The sequence below is a fragment of the Pygocentrus nattereri genome, chromosome 4 (genome assembly GCF_015220715.1).
Source record: "Pygocentrus nattereri isolate fPygNat1 chromosome 4, fPygNat1.pri, whole genome shotgun sequence".
NCBI lineage: Eukaryota > Metazoa > Chordata > Actinopteri > Characiformes > Serrasalmidae > Pygocentrus > Pygocentrus nattereri.
In genome coordinates, this window is record NC_051214.1 from 27,901,102 (window position 1) to 27,924,925 (window position 23,824).

The window sequence follows — 23,824 nt, forward strand, 5'->3', positions numbered from 1 at the left end:
GCCAGTCCATCGCAGGGCAGACAGACAGACACAGGGACACACTCACACCTAGGGGTAATTTAGCATGTCCAATTGGCCTGACTGCATGTCTTTGGACTGTGGGAGGAAACCGGAGAACCCGGAGGAAACCCACGCAGACACGGGGAGAACATGCAAACTCCACACAGAGAAGGCCTGGTCACCCGGTCACCACTCACTCGCTGTGAGGCGACAGTGTTACCCACCGCGCCACCGTGCCGCCATTGTCTGTGCCTTAAGAGAAGGCCTAATGATAGACCTTCTGTCAAATTTTTAAAAAATGAAAACACTTTGCATATAGGAGTTTTGTTTTCGTAACATATTTGATACGTCTGGATTTTTTTGTAAAGCATTTTACAGCATTTTTTTTTTTGTAAACAAACAAAAACACAGAACAGATTTTTTTACCCTTTATACTCAATTTAATTTCTCACTTAAAACTTCATTTCAAACTTATAAAAGAACAATTGGGATCTCCAAAAAAAAAACAAAAAACATTGGGATCTCTACAAAAACTTGAAATAAAGTGCAGGTTTGATCAAAGTTCAGATGTGCAGCAATGACAAACCCACCAACCCTCATCTCCCAATAGGCTTGTACATTGGTCACAAGATTCAGGTAAAACGTAGACTGTCTTTTAGTCTTTAATCTAGAATGGTGAATAAATGTTCATAGAGGTGTTTTTTTTTTCAATCATGTTTTTAACCAGGCAGCACGGTGGCGTGGTGGGTAGCGCTGTCGCCTCACAGCGAGGAGGGCCTGGGTTTGATTCCCCTCTGGAGTTTGCATGTTCTCCCCGTGTCTGCGTGGGTTTCCTCCCACAGGCCAATTGGACATGCTACATTGCCCCTGGGTGTGAGTGTCTGTCTCTCTGCCCTGTGATGGACTGGCGACCTGTCCAGGGTGTATCCTGCCTTCCGCCCAATGACCGCTGGGATAGGCTCCAGCACCCCCCCATGACCCTGACGGAGAAGCGGCTTAGAAAATGGATGGATAGATGGATGTTTTTCACCAAGTTAAGGTTCACGGCCTGAATTTAAAGCCTATCCCTAATAGTCATGGTTTCGTCCGCTGATTTATTTACCCTACTGTTTTAACATCTTCAACTCTCTGTCCAGCTACAGAGTCAGTAACTGGGTATGCCAGGGTCCTTCAGGTGAGATTGCTGGACCCCCTTTAGCTTACACTCAAACACCTCACTTCCACACTGGGTATTTCCAACATGTAGCCATTAATAACAACCCTTGCTAGCCAACCTCTCGACTTCCCTAGACAGCTCCCTGGACAGACGTGACATATTGTAAGTAACTCAATTACATTCATAGATCTAAAAAGAGTACCTCAGACATGCAAACAGCTAAATGGACAGCATTTATCAATGCACCCAGTTCTAAAGTAGATTAATGTGTTTGGAATCATTTCCAGATTACTACTACTAAAAATTTGAACTCCAGATCCACTTCCCAGGAAAGGAAAGAAGATGGGGCCGAAAGGAGAAGACCAGCCCTGACTCTCCTACATCTGTCCTGTTTTCTTACAAATGTGCCCATCCATGTCCAGGACTCATTGTTTCAACCGTGCTCATTCCTTTCCATTATGTGTTCCCTGATGTTCTAGTGGTAATGACCAGATGCTGAAATCAGTCAGTGCCAACACAAACATGCTGAGAAAGCAATGCTAAACAGGCTTCTTATAAACACTTTTTTAAATGGCAAGTTCCTGATGATGCTCTGCAAGGCCAGAAAGGTGGTCATTTATAGGTTTAGGTGTTGTTTTGGGGGTGGATGGGGGGTGTTGGTGGTTGTCTAAATGCATTATCGTCGAGTTTTAGGTTGGATGATTTATTGATCAGTCAGCTGCATTCCATTTTTTGGCTCTGGATACACCACAATTACCTTGTAGTGCGCTACAAGCCCAAAAATATCCAGACAGCCCTTTTGATTAGTGAATTTAGCTGCTTTGAGGTGCACTCATTACTGATACAGGTGTTCCACTGCACACATAGCTTGTATAATTTCCATGCAAAGACATGGAAATAGAAAACAGAAGACATCCTGGAGCACCTGCATAAGCCTAGAATCATGCCCAAAGAAACCTTGGATGAGCGGGTGTCCAAAAACTTTTGAACACAGTGTATATGTGCGTTCTTTTTTAAGGAGCCTTCCACCTTAAAACTATCATTTAATGTTATGTTAATTTATGTAAAATCCCCCCCCCCCCTTTGGCACTGATATAGGGGTTAATAAAGGTAAAATGCTTCCTTCTGCATTAGCCGGCTAGCGCATAACAGACTCTCCTCAAATAGTCTACCTGCCCTAAAGTTCCTGTTTCCCATTTACCATCAGAATGCATCATCAGAAGAGGGTTCTTCATCAGCAGTCTCAGTCTTAAAACTAGAAAATCTTGCTCTAGAGACTATGGCACTGCTCTAGGAGCTGAGCACAGCAGATGTGTGATGGTTCGATTTTTTAATTTTGGCCAAAGTGCCTTTTAAAATGAAGCAGACATGCTCACACAGGCATTTGCAAAGATGCAACAAAAAAGAATAGGCATCATCACATTTTAAATACTCATAAGAGAGTTTGTTTTGCACTAGCACATGCTCACACATGCAGCAGGTGACATAAGCCTCTTTCCCAGTAGTCATGCCAGTTGTTTTCCTTATTCTTCCAGAAGTGGGTGGATATGTATGTGTCCAATGGCCAAACCCAGTGGAGGGCAGAACACAAGTGAGAGAGGGGTGAAAATATGAGAGACACACAAACAGAGGTCTTTTGTTTCCTCTTGGAGTATCAGGGTGTTGGGTAATATTTTCCCCTCGTTTTGCTGCGTTCAGGGCAGAGCACTAGCTGTATTTATCCATCAATCACGTCTCTGCTGAAGAACCATTGGGATTAAAACCTGATGGTTTTACTTTCTAATAAGACCCCTCTAGTTTCCTGTAGAACATTTTAGGTCCCATTAGGAAACCATCAAATGCATCTGGAGTCCTAGAACAGCTGTTGAACTATTAGAATCCTTTACACCAGGGGTGCACAACTCCGGTCCTGGAGGGTCCAGCACCAGATTTACCTGCTCCAACACACCTGACTAGACTTGTCTGCTAATTGCCAGGTTAAGAGGGTGTATTTTCAAGTACTGTTACTTCTCAAAAAGATGGATCTTCAAGCGCTCTTTCGTAAAGACGATGGTTCTATATAGAACCATGCACACTCCTTGAACCATTTGCATGGTGAAATGGTTCTTCAAATTGATGGACATTGTGGTGTATATGGTTCTACATTGCACCAAAAAGGTTCTTCTATTGTTACAATGTCAAGTTTGCACAGGGTTTCCTAACCTTAACCCAAAAGCCTCATCCCATTTCAAAGTGGTATATTTTTACAACTGTGAGGTGCCTAGGAACAATTGAAAGAAGGGGTCATAGAGTTTCTGACTGTCAGTAGAGCAGTGAACCTCAGTGAATGCTCAGCGCACTCATCATTGGTACCAACAGTTCCAAGAAAAAGGTTACCATCATTACCAGATCTTACACCATGAGTGTTTTTGTGGGGGGTACATAAAGGATTCTATTCATGTGCCACCACTTCCAACAACACTGAACGGTCTCTGAAATCGCACTGAAAGAGCCGCGAGTGCAGGGACACCCGACACACTCAATCAAGTATGAGATGAGTTTGTCTATGGTGTTGACGTTGTCCGTACAGCTGGAGGAGGTTCATATTGAGCACTTGTAAAATGACAAACTTCATGCTCACTTAAACCATTTACAGTTTACTACATTGTTCTGTAATGATTTATAAGTGAAATTAATCATTTTGAAAATCAACCTGTATTTGGGGACACCTTGCATTCTTTTGAAACATGAGAAAAAATGCATGCATATGTGTTTTATATATGGAGAATAGTTATTACCTCTTTCCTTGTTTTTTACACAACATTAGTCAACTATGCCTAAATACTGATTTAGAACTTTTCTTGTCCAAACTGTTGATAAAAGCACATGCTATAAATCTTCTGCTCAAATAGCAGTTTCCGCTAAAAGGAGAATGCTAACATTTAAAGGGTATAAAATGTATTATGTCATAGTAAGTGAGCACTGTCAGATATTGAAATCAATCAAGGGTGTCCACTCTTATCAGCAAAGGGCCACCGTGGCTGCAGTTTTTCACTGCAACAAAGCAAGAGGTCACCTGACGAAATGTTTGAAGACCAATCAATTAAACAAGTAGAATCAGGTGAGCTCCAGTTTGTTTTGAGTGAAAACCTGCAGTTACACCAGCCCTTTGCCAATAAGAATGGACACCCCTGCCATAAATTTGACACTGATTTCATCAAAGACAGTTGGTCTTTAATATGTGAAGTTGTGAAACCAAGAAATATGCACACGGCACCTAAAAGAACTCCAAGAACCACTAAGCACTGGGACCTCAACAGAGATCCTAAAGGATCACATCCTGGAGGATATCCATTATTCATTCATGGGGTGATATATGGCACAACTGGGATTCAAACCTAAATCTCAGCCGTATGGCTCATCTCTGCACTGCTAAGCTGCTCCTTTTAAGCAGGTCCAGATGATCCACGCCGACACCCATTGCGTGTCAGAGTGATGGAGCTCACTAAACCTGATGAGCAGCAGAGAAAGGGAAAAATAAAATACAATATTAAGCTTGACTATAAATAGCTTTGCTTGTTGCTCCTGCATCTGATGTGCTTTTATATTGAATGTCATAGTGTGGACCTGGAGAAAGCAGCCCACCAAACCACACGTCAGCAATGAGAAGAGCAGAGACCAGGGGCATAAAAAGAGGGTCCAAAAAAATAAAAAAATATATAGGTATAAAACAAGAGGGACAGATAAAAAGAGAAAGGAAATAATGACTGGAACGACAAAGAGACAGAGTTTAAAGTGGAGCAGGTTTAGTAGTGACCTGAGACTCCATATTATGTACTACAGCCAGGCAAAAGGGCTTTAAACGGAGCCAATAAAAGAGCAAATAATGAAACTTGGAGCAGGAATAATAGAACTGAATGAGAGGGATCAGCAGAAGGATGGGAGACGTCTGTGCTCGTGTGTGTGTAGGTTAGGGTGGCAGACTGCACTGTCTCGATCTCCTTTCCTGTTATTTGTCTGGTTTTGAAACGGATCCAGCCAGACTCACTTTAAAATCACTTTATTTCAAAACAAAAAAGTAGTTCACAGTCTGCCAATGTCACTTTTCACCTCTTGAAGGAATGGTTATTTACATATAAATTAAATACAAAATAATAATAGTCAGTAAAGCAGTACATCTTAATACAAATTTACAGAATGTGTCCCCGTTGCCCGCCAACGTCTTAATTACCTCAATCATACCATCAAGAACATCCCTCACCTTGGCCGTACAAAGTTGATTACCTGTTTAATACAGTTATCTTAAAAACAAAGAAAAGGTAATTACATTAACCATTTTATACTACATATGTACATCGTTGTTTTCGAAAGACAACCAAAATGGTAACTTTACAGGAGAAGGATAAAACCTACTTTAGTTTCAATGTAAGTCAATGGAATCAGAATGTCTTCCAAGTAATTTTGGGCCGTTTCTTTTGGTCCTTTCATCATGAAATTTACACATGATGTAAAGGCCAACAGGCATTTTCAGATTATACCAAAAACTGAAAAATGACAGAAATGGAGATACAAGGTTTTCTTCCGACAGCAGCGATCGAGATCACTCACATGTGTGAGTAACAAGCGGTCAGTATGTCCAAGAAATACTTCAACCGACTTTACTGGAAATACTCAAAGCAAGCCAGTTCGGTCTGTTTTCTACCAGTTTCACCTTTCTGTGGAAAGCCTAATAAAAGGCCTGAATAACAATAACCCAGCTGAAATATTTTTATAGGCTACCGCTCCCACTTTCCTGCTCATTTTGTCACCCAAGTGTTGTAACGATAAAAAGCATTAGACGAGTACTCAACTTTGAAAGGCCTCACACCTAAACTGAGCTCATAAAACCAGTGAGCCCCACAAAACGAGCTTGCAAAATTACAGCACTTCATAAGAACAAAGCTAGTCAATCATTTCACATAAACCTCTATAAGAAGGGCTGTACCAATCCCTTGAAAGCAAAACAATACAACTTACCACAATTGACCGTGATCATTTAACAGTATGTACACTTGCCAAGTAACCTAAATAGTTTCCTTTTAGAGAAAATGGTAATAGCAGCAAACATTTAAAAGCATCATGTCTCTCTTCTTTAAAGAAACCTGGATTAAGTCTAATTTCATGTTTTAAAATCCAATGAGATTATTCTGAATGAGATCACAGCAACAGTACAGAGTAAAATCTTCAGTTCCTGTATGGTGGTTCCTAACCTAGAGGATTCCAATGGGCTGTACCACTGACGAAAGAGTAATATAAATATTTTTGTAATGTGTTTGTGTGTGTGTATGTGTGTGTGTGTGTGTGTGTGTGTGTGTGTGTGTGTGTGTGTGTGTGCGCGCTCTAATACTTCTGGTTAGTATAAGCAGAATGGTTTAAGCCTCTAATTAGCCAAAAGAAATGAAACTTTATTATAAAGTACAAATCTGACCTATCTTAACCTAAAAACGGGTAATCTTTGTAGTAATGCGTATAAAATGAAGACTGGGTAAAGTTTTTAGGCAAGTTACAAACCAGTTCAGCTGTGTATGTGGACGCTAGGAGAAAAAAAAAAAAAAAACGACTCTGGCAATGGCCTCGTTGCCAAATGATATGTTCGTTCATCACCTTGACAGCTTGATATGTTGTCATATTCCAGGATGTCTGCACATGACGTACGCACAAACAAACAAACAAACAAACACACACACACACTCTTGATTGCCCTGTGTGACGATGGTCCCCCTGAAGCTGTAGCGGGTTGATACACTGGGCCTGCAGTGCCCTCTTCTGGTGTGGAGGCATGACAAGGGGAGGAGGAGGGAGGAAGAGCAGATCAAGCCTCCAACCTCCCCGCTAGAAACTAGCGATACTTCAGTATTATTGGGACTAGAAACACACAGAGACAGAGAGAGAGACAGAGACAGAGACAGAACAAAAACAGTGTTAAAAGATCATTTTGTATGCCACTGCTGTCTGAACAAAACCTCATATCTCCATTTTTGTTGATTTTCAGTTTTTGACATAATTTAAAAATGTTTGTTGGCCTCTGCGTTGTGTATAAATTTCATGATGAATGGACCAAAGAGAAATGGCCCAAAATGACTTGGATTAAAAGTAAAATGTGCTTTTTCTTTCTCCTGTAAAGTTACCAATTTGGAGATGCAAGGTTTTGTTCCGACAACAGAGATATTATGTCCAGCTACAGCATAGCTGTCTAATCCAGCTTTTGGAGATAGAGCAACCTGCAGAGTTATGGCTTTACCTCAGACTTAAGGAAAAACTTCAACTTCTTTGAAGAGTCAAATTCAGAGCAACAAATCAGAGCATTCACTGGACCCACCACAATATCCTCAGCGTCGGGCTAATTTTCAGTGTCATGGACAGGAGTGGGTGGTTAACCAGCACAGTGCAGGCAGGAGCAAGTCAACATTAGTGCTGAGAAATGCAATCACGTGAACATGTGAATTGCAATCATGTAGGCTACAGAAACAGGAGAGCCTTCAGTCAGTCAGTCAGACAGAGCTGTGCAAAGTGCCTTTAATAAAGGCAAATATATGACAATTAAGCCAACTAAAGGCAAGTCTGATATGGCAGTCATTTTAATTTGTGACTAATGCAGACAGAAACTGCCTATTTAAGAGAGTTGGAGGGTGGTAGCAGGACAAAACATATAGGTTGTGGGCTGTGCAGATTTTCTGTGCAAGCAGGATGAAATCTTGCAGTCAAAAGCTGGGAAATCGGCTACACAGCGTTCAGTTTTGTTCATTTTTTATAGTTCACAGTCAGTAAGTCATACTGTGCAGTAAACCATACTCACAAGTCTTAATCAAGACCTGGATGTGGTTTGAATAGGTTAAGAGAAGTTTTGGTGATGCGTTTAAGGAAAAAATTTGGGTAACTTGACTTGTAGTGTTTATTAGCAACACAGCTCCCAGTTTAGCTCCAGCACTTTGTATACTGAACATGTCTCGGCTGACTGACTACATCTGGGTTAAATTGAAAATGGTCAATTCCTTTAAGAACAATTTTAAGTGCTTATCTTGGAAAAAATCTTAAATATTTCTTCAAAATTACAATAACCTCATACATATGCTTAAACTGAAAGACTTAACCAGCGAGGCCTCTACTCAAAATCTGTTTTTGTGAACTACTGCATTTATTGAACTACAGGATACACATTTACATGTAAGAACTTTATGAACTCTTAACATCCTTCATAATTTTTTTCTTTGAAACTTGCTTCTTATCCAATTTCTTAGTAACATATGAATTATATAGCTATGTTGGTGGAATTAACCTCTGCAGGGCAGTAGATCTCCAGCTAAATACATGACAATAACAATGTTATATGTGTTTGTGTATGTGAAGTTCATCATACGTACTGATTATAATGAGCAGCAGTATGACAACCACCAATGCCACAATCATCTTCATCTGAGGACAGAAGAGGGTGGAATTAAAAACATGCCAGAAGACCAGACCTTATTAAAACTAGGGCTGGTGAACAAGACTGGACTATTTCATATAAAACTACTCATCATAATCAACCTGAATTCTCATTAAATACTATTAAACAGGGATGCACTGTATGTATTGTATTCCAAGATCTGAAGATACAAGTACAAATCTGGATACATCACTGTGTGGAACTATCGAGTATCACTGTGTGTAAAGTATACGCATGACAAGACTATGGAGAAAATACATTTAAAATTTACATTTACATCTACTGCAACTAAGAGGTCGAGGCAGCACCAGTAACACCAGGTGCTACTCTTATTAGTTAAGTAAATTTTAGAGTACGAGCTTTAATCGTTTTGTTCTTTTGTGCACAAAGTATGTAACCCAGGGTACTGCAGGGATACTGGAGGCCTCACCTTCATGTCTCTCCACCACATCCTCCTGTGCAGCTGCTTGGCTCGACTGCTGAATGCAGATGCATTGTCCGATAGGCTCTCTGGAAGCCACATTTCAGAAACAAGGAAAGATGTGTGAACGAATTTCAATAATCCAAATTTGCTTATTTTTCCTACTTGCATGCAGATAATGACGGCACATAATTATACAACACACACCCAAAGACTTAAGTCATTGGGGAGTTTTAAAAAAACAAGGTTCTGAACTGGGCTGGGCTAATTCTCCTCCAGGATAAGGTCACGGCCATCACATTTTAGTTGTTCAAAGCATTCTCTAATAGTATCACGTGAACATGATTTACAGCAAGACCAAAGGAAAATCCCCCCCACCACCAGTTCTTAAAGTCAAACTTTATCTTCATCTGTCAACACAAACATCTGCCCATCCAGCCTGGGTGAGCTGTGGAACATCAATCAGGCAGTTTAAAGATCTATGTGGAAAGAATGGAGAGAGCAGCTCTTTTTCCTCCATGCCCCTCTGCGTGGTGGTTATGTAAGAGCCCTTCTGAGATCACTCTATTACTGGCTCTGTTTGTCTCCATGAGAGGCTTGTTGACATTCACCGGGCCTGCTGGGATGGCAGAGACCTCCAGCCTGCAGGCTTGGCTTTGTCTCTCTGTCTGGAACTCTCATCAACCCTTGTTAGCTCAGGGAACCAGAGCCAATTGGAATAATGAAGATACACTTTAATTACGAGCAAACATCAGATCAAATGGTCCATAAGTAAGGTGGAGCTGAACAATATGGTGCAGACAGAGGGCATGAGAAAAAGGGATAAACTGTTATTTTATTTGTATACCGATGCTTATGAGAGACGCCAGAAAGTGTGGGCACAAATCCAGACAATTCCAAAAAGTTTTGTTTAAGCAGCTGCAGACACATTGGCCAATTGCTACATTTGTTCTTTTGAAGGTGACATGTCTAAAATAATAACTTCCATATTAGCCCTATTCCTACATCTTAAAATGACACATACATGCAAGCACTTACTGGGAATGTAGCAATACCAAGTATTAAGTATTAAAGATGTACCGAAAATTTGGTCACTAAAATTTTTTTGGGGGAATAAAATATGTAAACAACAAAGTGTCAAAGTTAAAAATACTGTTTGTTCCCTTATCTGTTCCTCTTCTGAGCAGGTCAGTGCAAGCACATTCAAACAGTGAGCAGCAGATAACAGTAAAAATGCCAGCTGTGTGGAACCATTTTGAGATTTCGATGAGAGACTTTAAACAAGTGACTTATAATCTCTGTTTATACACAATTTCAAGAGCTACAACATAAAAATTTATGGAATTCACTGCCTTGGATGACCAGCTGTTCTCTCATTTAAGTAAGTTTGTATGCACTTGTTTTTGGCCCAGCGTTTCCTGAATTTCAGCTTGGCCTATAATTTTCATTTGGTGAACCACTATAATGTATCATATTGCGCTGACTCATATTATGGCTCATCACAGCACATCATTGCTAGTGTGTGCTTGGATCTGACTGATTAGCTTGTGGCTAGAGCATTAGACCAGGACACTATAAAGCACAGCTTTTGTTGAAAATATTGTATCTGATATCTGAACAGAAAGCCCATTTTAAGGTACTCCTTATTTTTACCAAAAAACTGAATTTTGTGAATTGTTATGCCTCTGTACTCAAAAGTAGCCTGCAGCATACATTCAACCCTGCACAAGCACTGCTGACATGTTGCAAACATTGCACCTCACCAGTGACTATTCCAGATGTTGCACAATGTCTTTATTGTGTGACATTTTTTACCATGAATGGAGAACGTAGTTACACAACCACTGAACAGGACTTGAGACGATGCTGAGAACTTGCAGAGAGAGTGAGACAGAAAATGTAGCACCTCACTACTCTTTCAAAACAGCCCTTTACAACAAGATCTGCTCAGATACTCAACCCTCCTTAATGCTTTGGCTCCTGTTTCCTCCAAAGAACAGCTCCTTTGACTGGGGCACCTGACAAAGCTCATAAACTTCTACTGAACTGTAAGCCAAGGGAACTATTACGAGATTCCTACTCGATTCACACCAGGAGAAACGTACAGCTGTCTCACATATCCGAGACAAACATCTGAGAGCAGGTTCAATTACCTGAATACTGACCTATACCATTGTTTGGAAACTCCTGCACTGCTTTCAAGAAGACTCTGAAAGAGAGCAACCTTTTACACACAGAAGGTTACTGTTTCTGGCCCTGAAGCAGCACATTGAGCAGTGAAGAAATTGACCAAAACCTATCCTGCTCACACTGCCATGGCCATTCTCAAACAGGACACATCAGTGACAAGACACCCACAAGAAGAAGTCCAGTTGATATTAAATAAGAAATAAACAGCGATGTCAAATGGAAAGAAGGTGTTGTTACAGGTAAATTACACCCATTAAAGCAATAGTTTAACTAAGCAATTAATTTAGTCACCAAATGTAGCTGATCAGCCAAGACAGGTTTGATGTCTGCTACTACAGCCTTGCAATAATAGAAGCATATACTTCACCAATTTGTACAAACTACATGCCTGAATTATTTCACACTTGCTGCATCAACTCACGCCAAGCTGTTGAATAACCTCAGTATAACACTGCTGGGGGGAGGAAAAAAAAAAAATCAAAATCAAGGCTTCAAGAGGGAAAAAATGTTTGTCCTATTAAATTAACACTATTGGTTCAACCCCCATGTGTCAAACACTAGGCCCACAGCCCAGTTTAGGCCCGCCACACAATCCTAACCTGCCCGCAAAAGTATTTTCATTTTCTATTATTATTAGCCCATTTCACAATGCGCTGCACTACAGTCCCCAGCATGCACTGCAATGCACTGTGTGCCCTGACTCTCCTACCCCAACAGCAGTATATGGGGCAGAGGTTACACCTCAGTTCTACGCAATTCTACGCAATGTCATACCAGTCATATCACCAAACACACTAGCTGCAGTACAACCAATTTAAACGCCTAACACTAGCTTAGAAATTGAGCCCAAGTCTTAATAAACTTAAAATAAAAATTAAAAAAAAGGATGGCAGGTGTGTAGTTCAAGCAAATATGTAGGTTTAAATATGGGTACATTTAACTATTGAAAACTTGAAGTATTCATGTAATATTTCAAGGTCTACAAGTGCCCGTATATTACTGCTGAAGTTTTTGCATATATTGAATAAACAACGGCCAGTTTGGGCTAATGGACAACATTAATTAAAAATGAAGAAAAGAGAAGAAGAAAGTTTTTCTCTGGCCCACAGATTTGTTGAGATTATTTTAATATGGCTCCTTTAGTGATAGAGTTGGTCACCCTTCCTTTAACCAAAAGAAACTTACAAAGCACGATAATCTTCCTTACGGTGTGTTGTTCAAAATTTGTCCGAGATAAAGGATTGTGCCAAGAGATCATTAGAGGACCCGTCAATTCAGTATTGAACTCTCATCTCATTCCACTGATGCTGATTGCAAGCTTAAATCTCTGCATTGTGTAATGTTTGCGTATTTTGTGCTAGGGGCTTGCATTCCTCACCAGACTTGTCCTGCAGGTCATCCAGACGCTCTCCACGCTCAATGACCTTTGAGATGTTTTCCTGCATCACATCAATAACCTCGTCAACCTGAGACTGCACCCTGACAGAAAGAAATGAATGTGGTCAAAGTAAGTAGAATTCAAAAATGATGACCCTGGAAAACAAATAGATTAAGGTCCCTTAGGTTTCAGTAAGTCCAGCTGGCCTGCCTGCTATTAATCCTACACTGAGAGCCATGTGGTCTCAGCAGATGAGGGTGTGCTCAAAATAATAGAATATTTGGTCTCTTACACGTGATACAAAACAATCCATGCGGACCTCCGGATCAAGAACACAGACACACCTGCGGGGTGTGAAAGCTCCTGTGGTTCTGGCAGCGTGAATGAACTACTGACAACATTATGTCTGTTACGTCTGCACAGAAGTCTCAGTCCGGTTGTCATTGAGTATGCCCAACACATGCGTCCAACACCTACCTTTCTCACACCCAGCAGGGGAAAAAAATGTACTACTCGCTCCATTAGCCTTGCAAAACAACCTTAGGAAAACCAAAACAGGCCAGGAGTGGAGGTCAATTGTGGAACATATGTATAAAAAAGGTGGATTCCAACTTTCGGCCACTGTAAGTTCTCAATAATATCAAATGTTTTCCTCAGTGTGTAAGTTCTGAGCAGATGGAATGAAAGTCTCACATTGAGTTACATAAAAACAGCTTGTGGTGCGGCTGCATGGGCTGAACCAAATCACTGCTGCAAGTCCATGGGGAGTATTACTGGAACTTGTTAGCACAGGCCAACCCTAAAATAAAGTGCATGCCACATGCACAAATGTAAACTTCTCAGGTCAGGGCAGGACCAAAAAGGATCCTCCCCACCCCACCCACAGATGTTTTGCATTATTCATTTGTAAATATTTTGCTGCATCATTTTGTCACTTGCTGCATCCTGAATGATAACTTCCTTCCAGTCAGTGTGAGAATGCTCACATGCAGTTTATACTCTGTAGGTCTGTCCACAATGTGTCCCCATCACTGGAAGGCAGTGTATTACATAATGTCATCAGGATGGAGATGAGAGTGTGGAGAGGGTCAAAAACACGTCCAATGAACTGGTAGGACTCCACTATTTACTGCAGGGATGCATTTTCCGCACACTTGGGTCTATCATTGCAAATAAACAGGAGAACACTCAATTCTACTTGTTTCAATCAGTCGACTGGCAGCATTAACAGTACATCAAAACTGTTGCTAAACGCCACTTCCTTCCTTCAGTAAAACTCCTCAGAACAAACCGGTAGTGCACACAGGAGTAAATTAGACATTAGCCTAAGATATATGAATATATATTGCTAAGGAACATTAAATTAAAATCCAAGCTATTCTGGTCAACAGGTGATACTACTTTTATTTAGTTCCCAAAGCTGTAAAAGTTGTGAGAGAATCACAAAACACATGCTGCTCCAAGCTAGGCTAAACTTTTTGTGGGGTTACTGTCTTGCTGAAACAGATTTTGTACCATGTTAAATAACAAATAATGTAAAAATATGTTAAGATCACTTAGTTAAGCATGTTAACTTTTCCTGCTGCTTAGCTCAACATAGCTGCTGACAGGTACTGTACTGTACCATCCCTGCATCTGCATTTAAAAATATTCTGTGTAAAGATAAATATTAATACACTCATACACATAATTTCTACTATTTTATTAAATATTGCTAAAAGACCTTGTACACAAGATGGTATGTCCTCCTCAGTATCTCTGTTGCTTGGACTAGCTCCAGTGTTAGATTTAGCTCATCTAAAAAAGGCAGCTTTCTAAGCTCAGAATGTCTTACAAGGTCTTGTCTGATAAAATGCAAATATATGTAAATGAGAATCCTTTTCCCTCTAAATTTGCCAGCATTCATATTTTGCCTGTTTTCCAGTACGTATGTCTGCCCTGAATATAAAAAGCCCATTAATTTTTGATTACCAAAATGCTACATTTTCCTTTCTGTTACTGAGCTTTCTTGTCTGTAGGCACAGGTGTTGCAGATGCCGGGTAGCCAAAAATCTGACAGCAAAAACTAAGAGAGTTGAGACTCACAGTGGCCCTATACAGATAAGATCTTTAATGCATTATGGATCCAATACTGGATTCGTATTTATTGAGTGAAAAGAAAAATCATGGGTAACGTTCAGAAGAAAAAAAAAAGGAAAGAAAACTACTTACTGTCTAATTTTGTCATTCTGGGGGCCAAATCTGGGTCCAGTTGGTCCTCTTCTGTTAAAAAAAATCCTTATTAGCACTTAGTTTTTACAAAACAAAAAAGAATATATTATTAAGAATGATAAAAAATAATTATTTCATGGATATTTTTTCCCTGCAAGTGAGGTGTACAATCATACAACCTAACACAATTTTAGCTGAAAGAGTTTAAGTTTCATATTTTAGGTCAATTTGACAAAACATTGAAAAACTCACAAGAAAAAGTCTTCTTCTTCATCAGAGTCTTCCTCCAGCAGGTTCCTCTGTGCAAAGAGAAGGTCAGGGGTCAGACCAATCTAAACTAGTTCAGAGTGCTTTTTGATCTTGTTCTCTGCCGAACAGGAGTCCCACAGCCTCATTAAATACCTCCACAAAAGGTAACTAGCTTTCTGCTGTCGCCAACACCTTCAACAGCAGATTCAGTCTACAATAACACGAGTAGCACGTGCAAGAGAACATGAAGAACTCAGGCTGCTATTGTGAAACTCACGTGCAGACGCTGTTTGTATGGGCTATTTGTTCCATGAGTATCTGTTTGCAGCCCACAGAGATTTAGAAACTCCAGTTTTCTCTAACATCAATGGAGAAAAACATCTGGTTCACATTTGACCAACATTATCTTTTTACAGTGCTTTACTTTGGCTACTGTGATTAAGTACCTGTTGTAGGGGATTGATTAGTACATATGATGAAGGGTTGTTTGAAGTGTTTCAACATCCTGATGATCTTACATAACTCAAAGTGCACCCAGACACCAAATCCTGTGGCGAGTCTGGTGCATTTCCCAGGGAGATGTTATGGAGTGGTGTAAAAGTCAACAGTGATTATGCAACTACCACCTGAGGGTTATATTACCCAAAGGTTAGTTTTCAGGATTAGAAAAGATTTCTGTGAGGTAAACCTGAGAAGATTTTTCTTTGGATATGACAAACTGCAGTTCCTTCTCACTCAAATACAGTGATGACAATGGAATCTTATTGTGGTTTCTGCATAAGCAAAGCTGTTCCATGAGATGTCATCTGAGAGAAGTGGTGGCAAACGAAGTTGTTCACATTAGTTTACAGGCATCAGACTAAGAGTACTGACAGATCCAGGGAATAAGCTCTTACGCAGCCCTGTTGCATCAGGGCTTTTCTTAATATTCTTTTTGGAGAAAAAAAAAAAAAGTTGATTTTTCTTGCATTGCTTCCTACCAACCTGCAATATTTAAGTTATTTTTCTTAAGTCACATACCTACACTATATTATTACAGACAGAACAAAGCCTTTTATCTCCAAAACTGTTCATTTACAGGAGAGGGGAAAGAAAGCAGTCTTAACACTTTATTCCAAGACATTTTGGACCATTTATATTGACCCTTTTGGAAAAGAGCACTACATTTTACCAAATCATGTTCTTCTATTGTAACAAGATTGACACTGTAGCAATAGCATAACCCTTTTTGGTGCAATATAGAACCCATTTCAAAAAGACTCTACATAGAATCATATACAACCAAGCTACAAATTACAGGGGGTCCTAGGGGGTCCAGGATTCCCAAATATCCTCTAAGACCCCCTCCAAATGTCTCTGGGACAATCTGGGAGATCCCAGAATTCAGTTGGATCAGACATTCAAAGCTGTTTACTCAGTCTGATCTTTTACAACGGTGCATTTAGTGTGATTAGACATTTAACGTATCAATTCAGTAGCGACATTTTCATCCACTTCCTGCACAAACTGCAAAGAATAAGATGAAAACATTTTTAAAAATCTATATGACAGCTTGTTGCTAGACTTAATATTGACCTATAGCAGTAAAAATACCTTATTTAATGGTATAATTTGCTGCAAATAACTGTTGTATAAGTTTAACATCACTAATGTCCTGTATTACATTAAAAAGTCAATGACATGGACCCCTGAAAATAAAGTAGTTTTGACATTAGGCTGTCCATTAGACACTCAAATTAAGATTCAAACAGTTTAAAGGTAACTGTTTGGCCTATAACTGGCTTCTGTCTTTGGTTTTCTTAACTAGAGATGCAGCACTGGTCTGCCTCAGGATGGCACTCTAGTAAATTGGTTCAGCTAGTTGGTCCTTCGTAGCCTAGAAACAGTTACTATGCCCAGGATACTCCTGAAAAACTTCTGTAATCTAAAAACTTGCCCAAAATCCAAGTTTAATGGAAAGAATGAACTGTTACTCATTTCTCAACTGAAGACAGAAAAGATCTCAGTGAATGTGCTAAAGACTGTTTTACCAAACTAGAGATGATCATCACCAGGAGTACAGGTGTTGAACCAAACATTTTGTTGCCATTACAGCAGAACCACCATAGCAAATGGTGGCAGCCAGCCAGCCAATATTGCTTCTTTAGTTTTTGCACTGATGCTATGAGGTTAACATAGCTAATAGGAAATGGGCACCATCAACCACTAATCAGCATCATGGAAACTGAAAACATAGAAAATTCAGACGTCAGAACGGCTGCTACTACTGCTGAGCTACGAGCTTTCAACTATGCAACAACTTTAGTCTTTTCTTAGTGTTAACAGTAACACAGCGAGAGAAACTAAATAACCAAGTTAATTTGAAATTCCTTTATGATTTGATGCACTTTATTCAAGCGTGCGATCGTATGCAGCGACCCTAACTAACTGGTGGAATACAAGCTTTAGCGAAAACTGTAAATTAGATTCTCCCTGAATGAATTAATTGAAAATTAGCATGTGATACAGAAAGAAAAAGAGAAAATCAGAAAGAAAAGAGAGAATAAATGAATAAATTCACACTCAACTATAACAAAAGCAAAGGGTGGGTATTTCAAGGACAAACACATAAGAATTACTCATGCATGAAGAAGCTGACAGATCCAATAAGAGACACAGGGGAGAAGAGCAAAACAATCAGTATCCAAGACTGGGCTGGTAGTCATTATTGGTGTGCTGGTGGGAGGAGGACAGGAGTGAGTGTCCGTGTGTGTTATGTAACAGAGGCTCTGTGCTTCCCCCTCTGGAACTATCACAGAGAAACACAGGGCTGAGGTAATGAGTGTGATGAGAGCCATTACTCTGTCTAATGTTGTCTGTCCTCCCACAACACAGACAGGAAGCAGAGTGCCAGGCAACCCTGATGAGAAGCTTCAACAACATAGACATTTTGTTTATTTAGTCTGATTTAAAGCTGTTTACTCAGTCTGATCTTTTACAACGGTGCATTTAGTGTGATTAGACATTTAACGTATCAATTCAGTAGCGACATTTTCATCCACTTCCTGCACAAACTGCAAAGAATAAGAGGAAAACATTTTTAAAAATCTATATGACAGCTTGTTGCCAGACTTATTGACTTTTAGCAGTGAAAATGCCTTATTTAATGGCATAATTTGCTGCAAAAAAGGGCAAAGGGGCAGCAAAAAAGGAATCCAGACATTTTAACAGTCTTTCCTATGAAAGATTTACCTATACCGACAGTTCCATCACCTGCTGCTATAAATGGCTGGTGCTTTTCATACAACATACTGTTCACTGCAGGAGTGTCCTTTTACATTTGGTGCACACCCTAAACTAAAAGTTATCCTCCCTCATTAGAGAAATCTTTACACAAAAATGAATGTATACTTTCAAGTACTGTTGACTGTTATTATAATCGATTTTAAGATTATAATAAATCTCAGAATATGATGTAGTTGTACTGCCACTTATTTCACCCTTAACAAGTAGAGATTTGTAGCTTTTAGAGCTCTACATGCTCCTACTCTTGAGCTTGGTCTCAACTACCACGTGGTGTGGCATCTCTTACCCTTTCACTGCGTACAGAGCCGGTGACCTCGTCGTCATTCAAGTGCCTTTTAAATTTGGGAGGCATGCTGGTGTCGGGCTGCTCCTCCCTCTCTGGCTCCCTCTGCAGGACCACAGGAGAAAATATTGACAGACTGCACACAACATGCACAAGAGTATAGATTTAGCAAATACATAGTATAGAAAATATGCATCACAAAGCTTCAGATTAGAAAATGATTAGGCTTGTCAAGATCATGTTTTAGCTGATGATTAACTGTTACATTAATATTTAAAAAAAAATCTTTTTTTTTTGTTCAATTTATGCTAACTAATAAAGCAAGGGCCTAAAGTGGTCAAATCTGTTTAGTGGTCCTGTTTCATACAGCAAAGGAAAATGTACAGAGCCAAGCAAAGCCTATATTTCTCAAGATTCAGAAAATATAAGCAAAAAAACTACCTAGCTAGTAAATAAACAAACACTACCTGCCGTAAAGCTAGAAGTCAGAACTTTTGTTGTTTTTGTAAGATCCATAGCGTCAACAAATGTAATTGTCTTTAATTTAAACTTCCTCGCTTCACATTGTGCTTGTTGTGAAGCAAGACTCTGAACTCTTATTAACAACTGCAGAAAACCATCACTGTCAGCTTAAATCATCACAACTGGCTCAAACAATGGCAATCAGGCAATTATGTAGTTATTGCAGCAGGCCTACAAAGGCCTTTAAAATACAGCTCTAAAGAAAAGTGCTAGTTCTGCAAATGTCTTCATGCTGCCTTGGGTTAACTACTAAGCTAAGCATTTATTTGACAGCTTAGCTACAGTTGCTAAAGTTACTTGCACTGCTTTACAGGTGAAGCACATCAAACACAGTGGTTAACCCACTTGGCAATGGCAATTTAAGAACCAATATGAAAGGCATTCTACACTTATATCGGTTTACTGAGCAGTCATTTTATAGCCTCTCTCAAAAGGCTTTTGCTGTCCCAGGAGGCCTTCACGTAAGGACCTAAGATCTTGCAGCTTTAACTGCCATACGGAGCCTATAACATATTTCTCATAGTCACTGGGATGCTTTTACCGGCCCATGCCAAAGAAGCAGAGGCCTCATTTGTAAAACATTTGCTTGCACAAATCTGACTGTATGTGAAACGACTAACGACTGTATGTGAAAATACAGGTTTAAATGATAATTGATTAAATTAAAATTTGACAAGAAAATGTGCAAGTTTTAAACCTACTGTACAAACATTTGATAGTGTGAGTGCACGTGTGCCACACATATTACAGTGAGTGAATTATGGACACTTTTTTTTATATACAATCATACACAAATTCTTCAAAACAAATTAAGAATGAATTTCAAATATGTTTTAAAAATGAGGCCCCAAGACTTTGACAGTCTTATTCAAAAGTCCAATCCCATTTCATCCCTTGCCCCTACCACTTAACCCTTAACCCTCTGTTTTGCGTGTTCATACCTAGAGATAGGGTGTCCCAGTTTTTGTTGAGATAGAGGGGTAAGGTGAACTAGTTGGGACTACATGGCCCTCCAAACGGAGGTTTTTCAGAGACAGGCAAGACGGCTGCGTGAGCGAATTAAAAAAATACAATGACCATTGCATTGTCTTAGTCTGAAGTTGTTTCAATGCATCATGGTCCTTTTATTTATGAAAAAAATTATGAGTATGCTGATATTGGTAGCTAGCTAGCTAAATTTCCATTCCACCTAAAATGGTGCAGTAGTTCCAATGCCTGAGGAGAATGTAAATGCTTCTCCATTTGAGGTGGAATGAGAAAATTTGAAGCTGGTCAATAGCCGACTTTATATCGCTGAGGAAGGGGGAGGGGGTGGCTATAATTGCGGCATCCCCCAATTCTTCAAGGCATATGATGCCCTAAGTTAATTAAAACCCAACAGTGAGGAGCTAAACTTCACCCTCCTCTGCTATCACTGCAGACTGGCACGGTCACCTACAGAGAACTGCTAGTAGAATGTTAATGAAGTAATGTTTTTTTATTTGAGGGTCCCATTTCGTAGAGAAGATTTCAACCACTAACCCCCTACAAGAGGGAGGGGTAAAAATAAGAAACGGGATTGGGCCAAAGTCAGAAACAGAAAGGCTGCCAGTATTTGAAAGTCTGCAGGATTATATCTGACCTCTGCTACAGCACATCCCAAATCTGCTGCATTACACCAATCATTAATTTCGTGCTCTGACAAAATCACGCAGAACAATAACAAATGTTTCTACTGGTGATGTAAAATTTCCATCAGACGTGCAAGTATTTCAAGCCCTGTAGAGGGTCTTCACAATTTTTCACCTGCAATCTTTTATCTCACAATAAGACAATGTTACTCCAACCCCCCCCGACCCAAACTCAGTATAGCGGTATGATACCATTGAGTCACGATCCTCTCTCTGAGACTGATTTCTGCTTGCTGTGCTGGAAAAGCAGTTGGAAAACAGGCTCTCCTCGGGCCACAACCACGATCCAGAAATCAGGAGAAGAGGAAAGAAAGAGAGAGGGTAGGGAAAAGCAAGGTCTAGCGGGAAAAGCAGGCAGGAAGAGGGGAAAGAGGGCAAGAAAAAAGGAAAGAGAGGCAGAGTTGGGATAAAGATAAAAGATGCCTGAGAGAGGAAAAGAAAGCAATAAAGGCAGAAGCAACTGTAAAAAGAGACAGCAGCAGGCAATAATCCACAATGACCATAAACATACTTAGCATTCAGTGCAGCTGCCAAAACTACCGCAAGAATCATTATCAGAGCTCAGCGTGGAAAGAATATCAATATCATTGACATAAAACAGCACGGAAACTGATGAACAAAACATGACATGGTCACGTGGATGGGGAATCAATTGGCGAGAGAAAATGCAGGATGGACAGCGAGATGATGGAGAATCTTCTAGAGAGGAATTAGACCAAACCCTGCTAACCACAGTTCCCTGTTCAACCAGTGCCATGAAAGGACAAACGCTGAACGCATGGCATTTGCAACGGATATGCTGAAATGTGCAATCACTGGTGCTGTTATACACATATTTTCAGTATTTCATTCTTGCTATTTTAAGAGTTACAAATCTGCATATGCAACACCAACTGGTTTTCTGGTTTGCTAGAAGGTAAAAAAAAAAAAATTCAAAAACTAACTTCTTAAATCTTAAAACTGAGCACTTAATCCCCCAAAAGTCATCATGATGCCACAAAGGCCAAACAAAATAAATAGAAGATATAGGCCGAGTCTGACATTATTATATTATACAAATATTAGCTATAACCTACTGTTATAATTTTTCATATTTTTCACAATATGATGGAGGAGACTGAGAGGACACAGTTCTGATCGTTCATTTCTCTGATTTTTTTGATACTGTGTTGTAACCGTTGCACCCCAAACCACCACAGGTTAACACCAGCAAGTACCTCACTAATCAAAACTAATACTGTAAATTAAAACTGCACAACAAGCAAAACAAAAAATGTCTAAACCAGGGCTATAGAGGTTTTGTCAGACAGGGAATAAAGAACAGAGTATGAAGCCAATGTAGGAGTCCCTGACAAATGCATTTACGTTCACCAGCCAGAGCCAGAAGCATCTTCACAAGAGCATGACAGACACGACCCATCTCAATTTCTAGAACACCCAACTAACGTTAACCTAATCAGTCACTGTGTCACATGCCTGAAGCGGTTAGCTAAGGAGTCAAGTTAGCTAGGTTAGCTAGGTGATTCTGTTAGACAACCTGCTTTTTCAGTTTTCCTCAGCAAGACATCTGTCAGAGAATAACATGTTATGTGAATTCAGTTAGTTAGTTAGCTGGGTTAGCCAGGTTAGTCATGCCAGTGAGCTCAGAGACGGAGATCAATGTAGGCGCTAATGTTATCGGCGTTGTTGACCACAGCTTACAGTTGACATGATAAAGCCACTTCAGGCAGCGACACTTCAGATTTAGAGAAGAAATGTTAACTAGCAGCATCCACAGCGTCCAAAAACAGCCGTTTTGTCGAAGCACAGACGCTGTTGTTCCTATTATTATAGACGCCTAGCGTTAGCTAATTGCTGCTGCTAGCTGGTTAGCTCACTAGCTTAGCTCCTGTCAAACAGGGACCGCCTTTGACCGGCTATTACACATTATTTCACTCGCTACCTTTCCAGCTAGCTCTCTTATTCGCTGAAACGTCACGCTGAGCAGTAAAAGAAGGCATGAGAAATAATAGAGACAGAAAAGAGATGAGCCAAGTGAGGGGAACAAACAAGCCCAGCCGCGCAGCTACTACACTGTATCACACACAGACAGTGAACAGGCCTGACTGAGAGTAACTGAAGACCACCAGAGTGTCTACCTGTGCTGCGCTGTCCTGTTCCTGCGGTGTCGAGTGTCCCTCTGTTTAAAGTGCAGTTAAACTCAGAAGACTGATGATGTGTGAAATCCTGAAGGGTGTGTGTGTCTCAGTGGAAACGGCGAGCCTCGGCAGGGCTGTGTGTGTTGCAGTGATTTTCAGCTCTTCCGCTCCACCTCAGATGACCAGGAAGTCCAAACAGCTGGGCCGCGGTCCAATTTGCGTAAGTTCACACTACGAGGGTTACATACTTCTATTCAGACTATGTCACTTTGTCACTTGTTCTCAGAGAGATAGCTCGTTGCTAATGTCCTACCAAGAACAGTGAGATGCGTTCTGTCCATAAGTTCCCAGAGATCCCCATGAAGAAATAAATCAATAAGGACATTCTAATTAGTGACTTCAGCTACTCTCAAGGTGAAGCCTTTGCTGACACAGGGATCCCACTGCACTTCTAAATTTTGCATAATCGTCATAAAAAAGCATCGCCAGTAAAATGTGATGCTCTGGAGCAGCCTAAAGCCTCCATGCCCAATGCCAAGTGTCAGTCAGAGGGGCATAAAAGCCTGGATCACTTGTATCTTCATCATTAGCAGTCCAGCTTGGGTTCTCTGCTACAGGGATAGCGTACTACTGATTTTCAATGAATGTGGACAAATCAAAGATGTAAACATTTGTTTATTTAGCCTTAAATTAAGTATTTAATTGTATTTCATAGCAGAGGCCCAAATCAAGGCAGCCAATTAGAGCAATCATACAAGTTTTAAAGGGATAAAGAAGTAGGAAATGATCATTTGACAATCCATTTATCATCAGACACATCTAAAACGCTTTAATGTTCCTGTCCTAGCTTCGTAATTATTATATAAGTCCTCAGTTT

General features: G+C 40.1%; 1 protein-coding gene across 4 annotated transcripts; it reads right to left on the reverse strand.

The window, feature by feature from the left end:
* Positions 1–5,179: 5,179 nt before the first annotated feature.
* On the reverse strand, positions 5,180–23,113 carry vamp4 (vesicle-associated membrane protein 4). Of its 4 annotated transcripts, none has more exons than XM_017688760.2 (9): positions 22,948–23,113; positions 21,002–21,147; positions 18,621–18,722; positions 15,053–15,099; positions 14,801–14,851; positions 12,590–12,690; positions 9,031–9,110; positions 8,536–8,587; positions 5,180–7,039 (listed from the first exon to the last, which is right to left on the reverse strand). In XM_017688760.2, the coding sequence occupies exons 2-9, from the start codon at positions 21,002–21,004 to the stop codon at positions 7,014–7,016; spliced, it is 462 nt and encodes a 153-aa protein (XP_017544249.1). In that variant the 5' UTR covers positions 21,005–21,147; positions 22,948–23,113; the 3' UTR covers positions 5,180–7,013. The 4 variants fall into 4 exon arrangements, with proteins under 4 accessions (XP_017544249.1, XP_037394034.1, XP_037394033.1 ...); XM_037538137.1 differs by having other exon boundaries at positions 14,801–14,848; positions 21,002–21,232; XM_037538136.1 differs by having other exon boundaries at positions 21,002–21,232.
* Positions 23,114–23,824: the final 711 nt, after the last annotated feature.

Bases quoted from the DNA above. Each gene is read 5' to 3' on its own strand.
- vamp4 (XM_017688760.2), bottom strand. The intron at 9,111-12,589 runs GTGAGGAATGCA...TGTGGCTTCCAG, and splicing joins TGACCTGCAGGACAAGTCTG to AGAGCCTATCGGACAATGCA. The intron at 7,040-8,535 runs GTACGTATGATG...GTGTGTTTCTAG, and splicing joins ACTGCTGCTCATTATAATCA to TCCCAATAATACTGAAGTAT.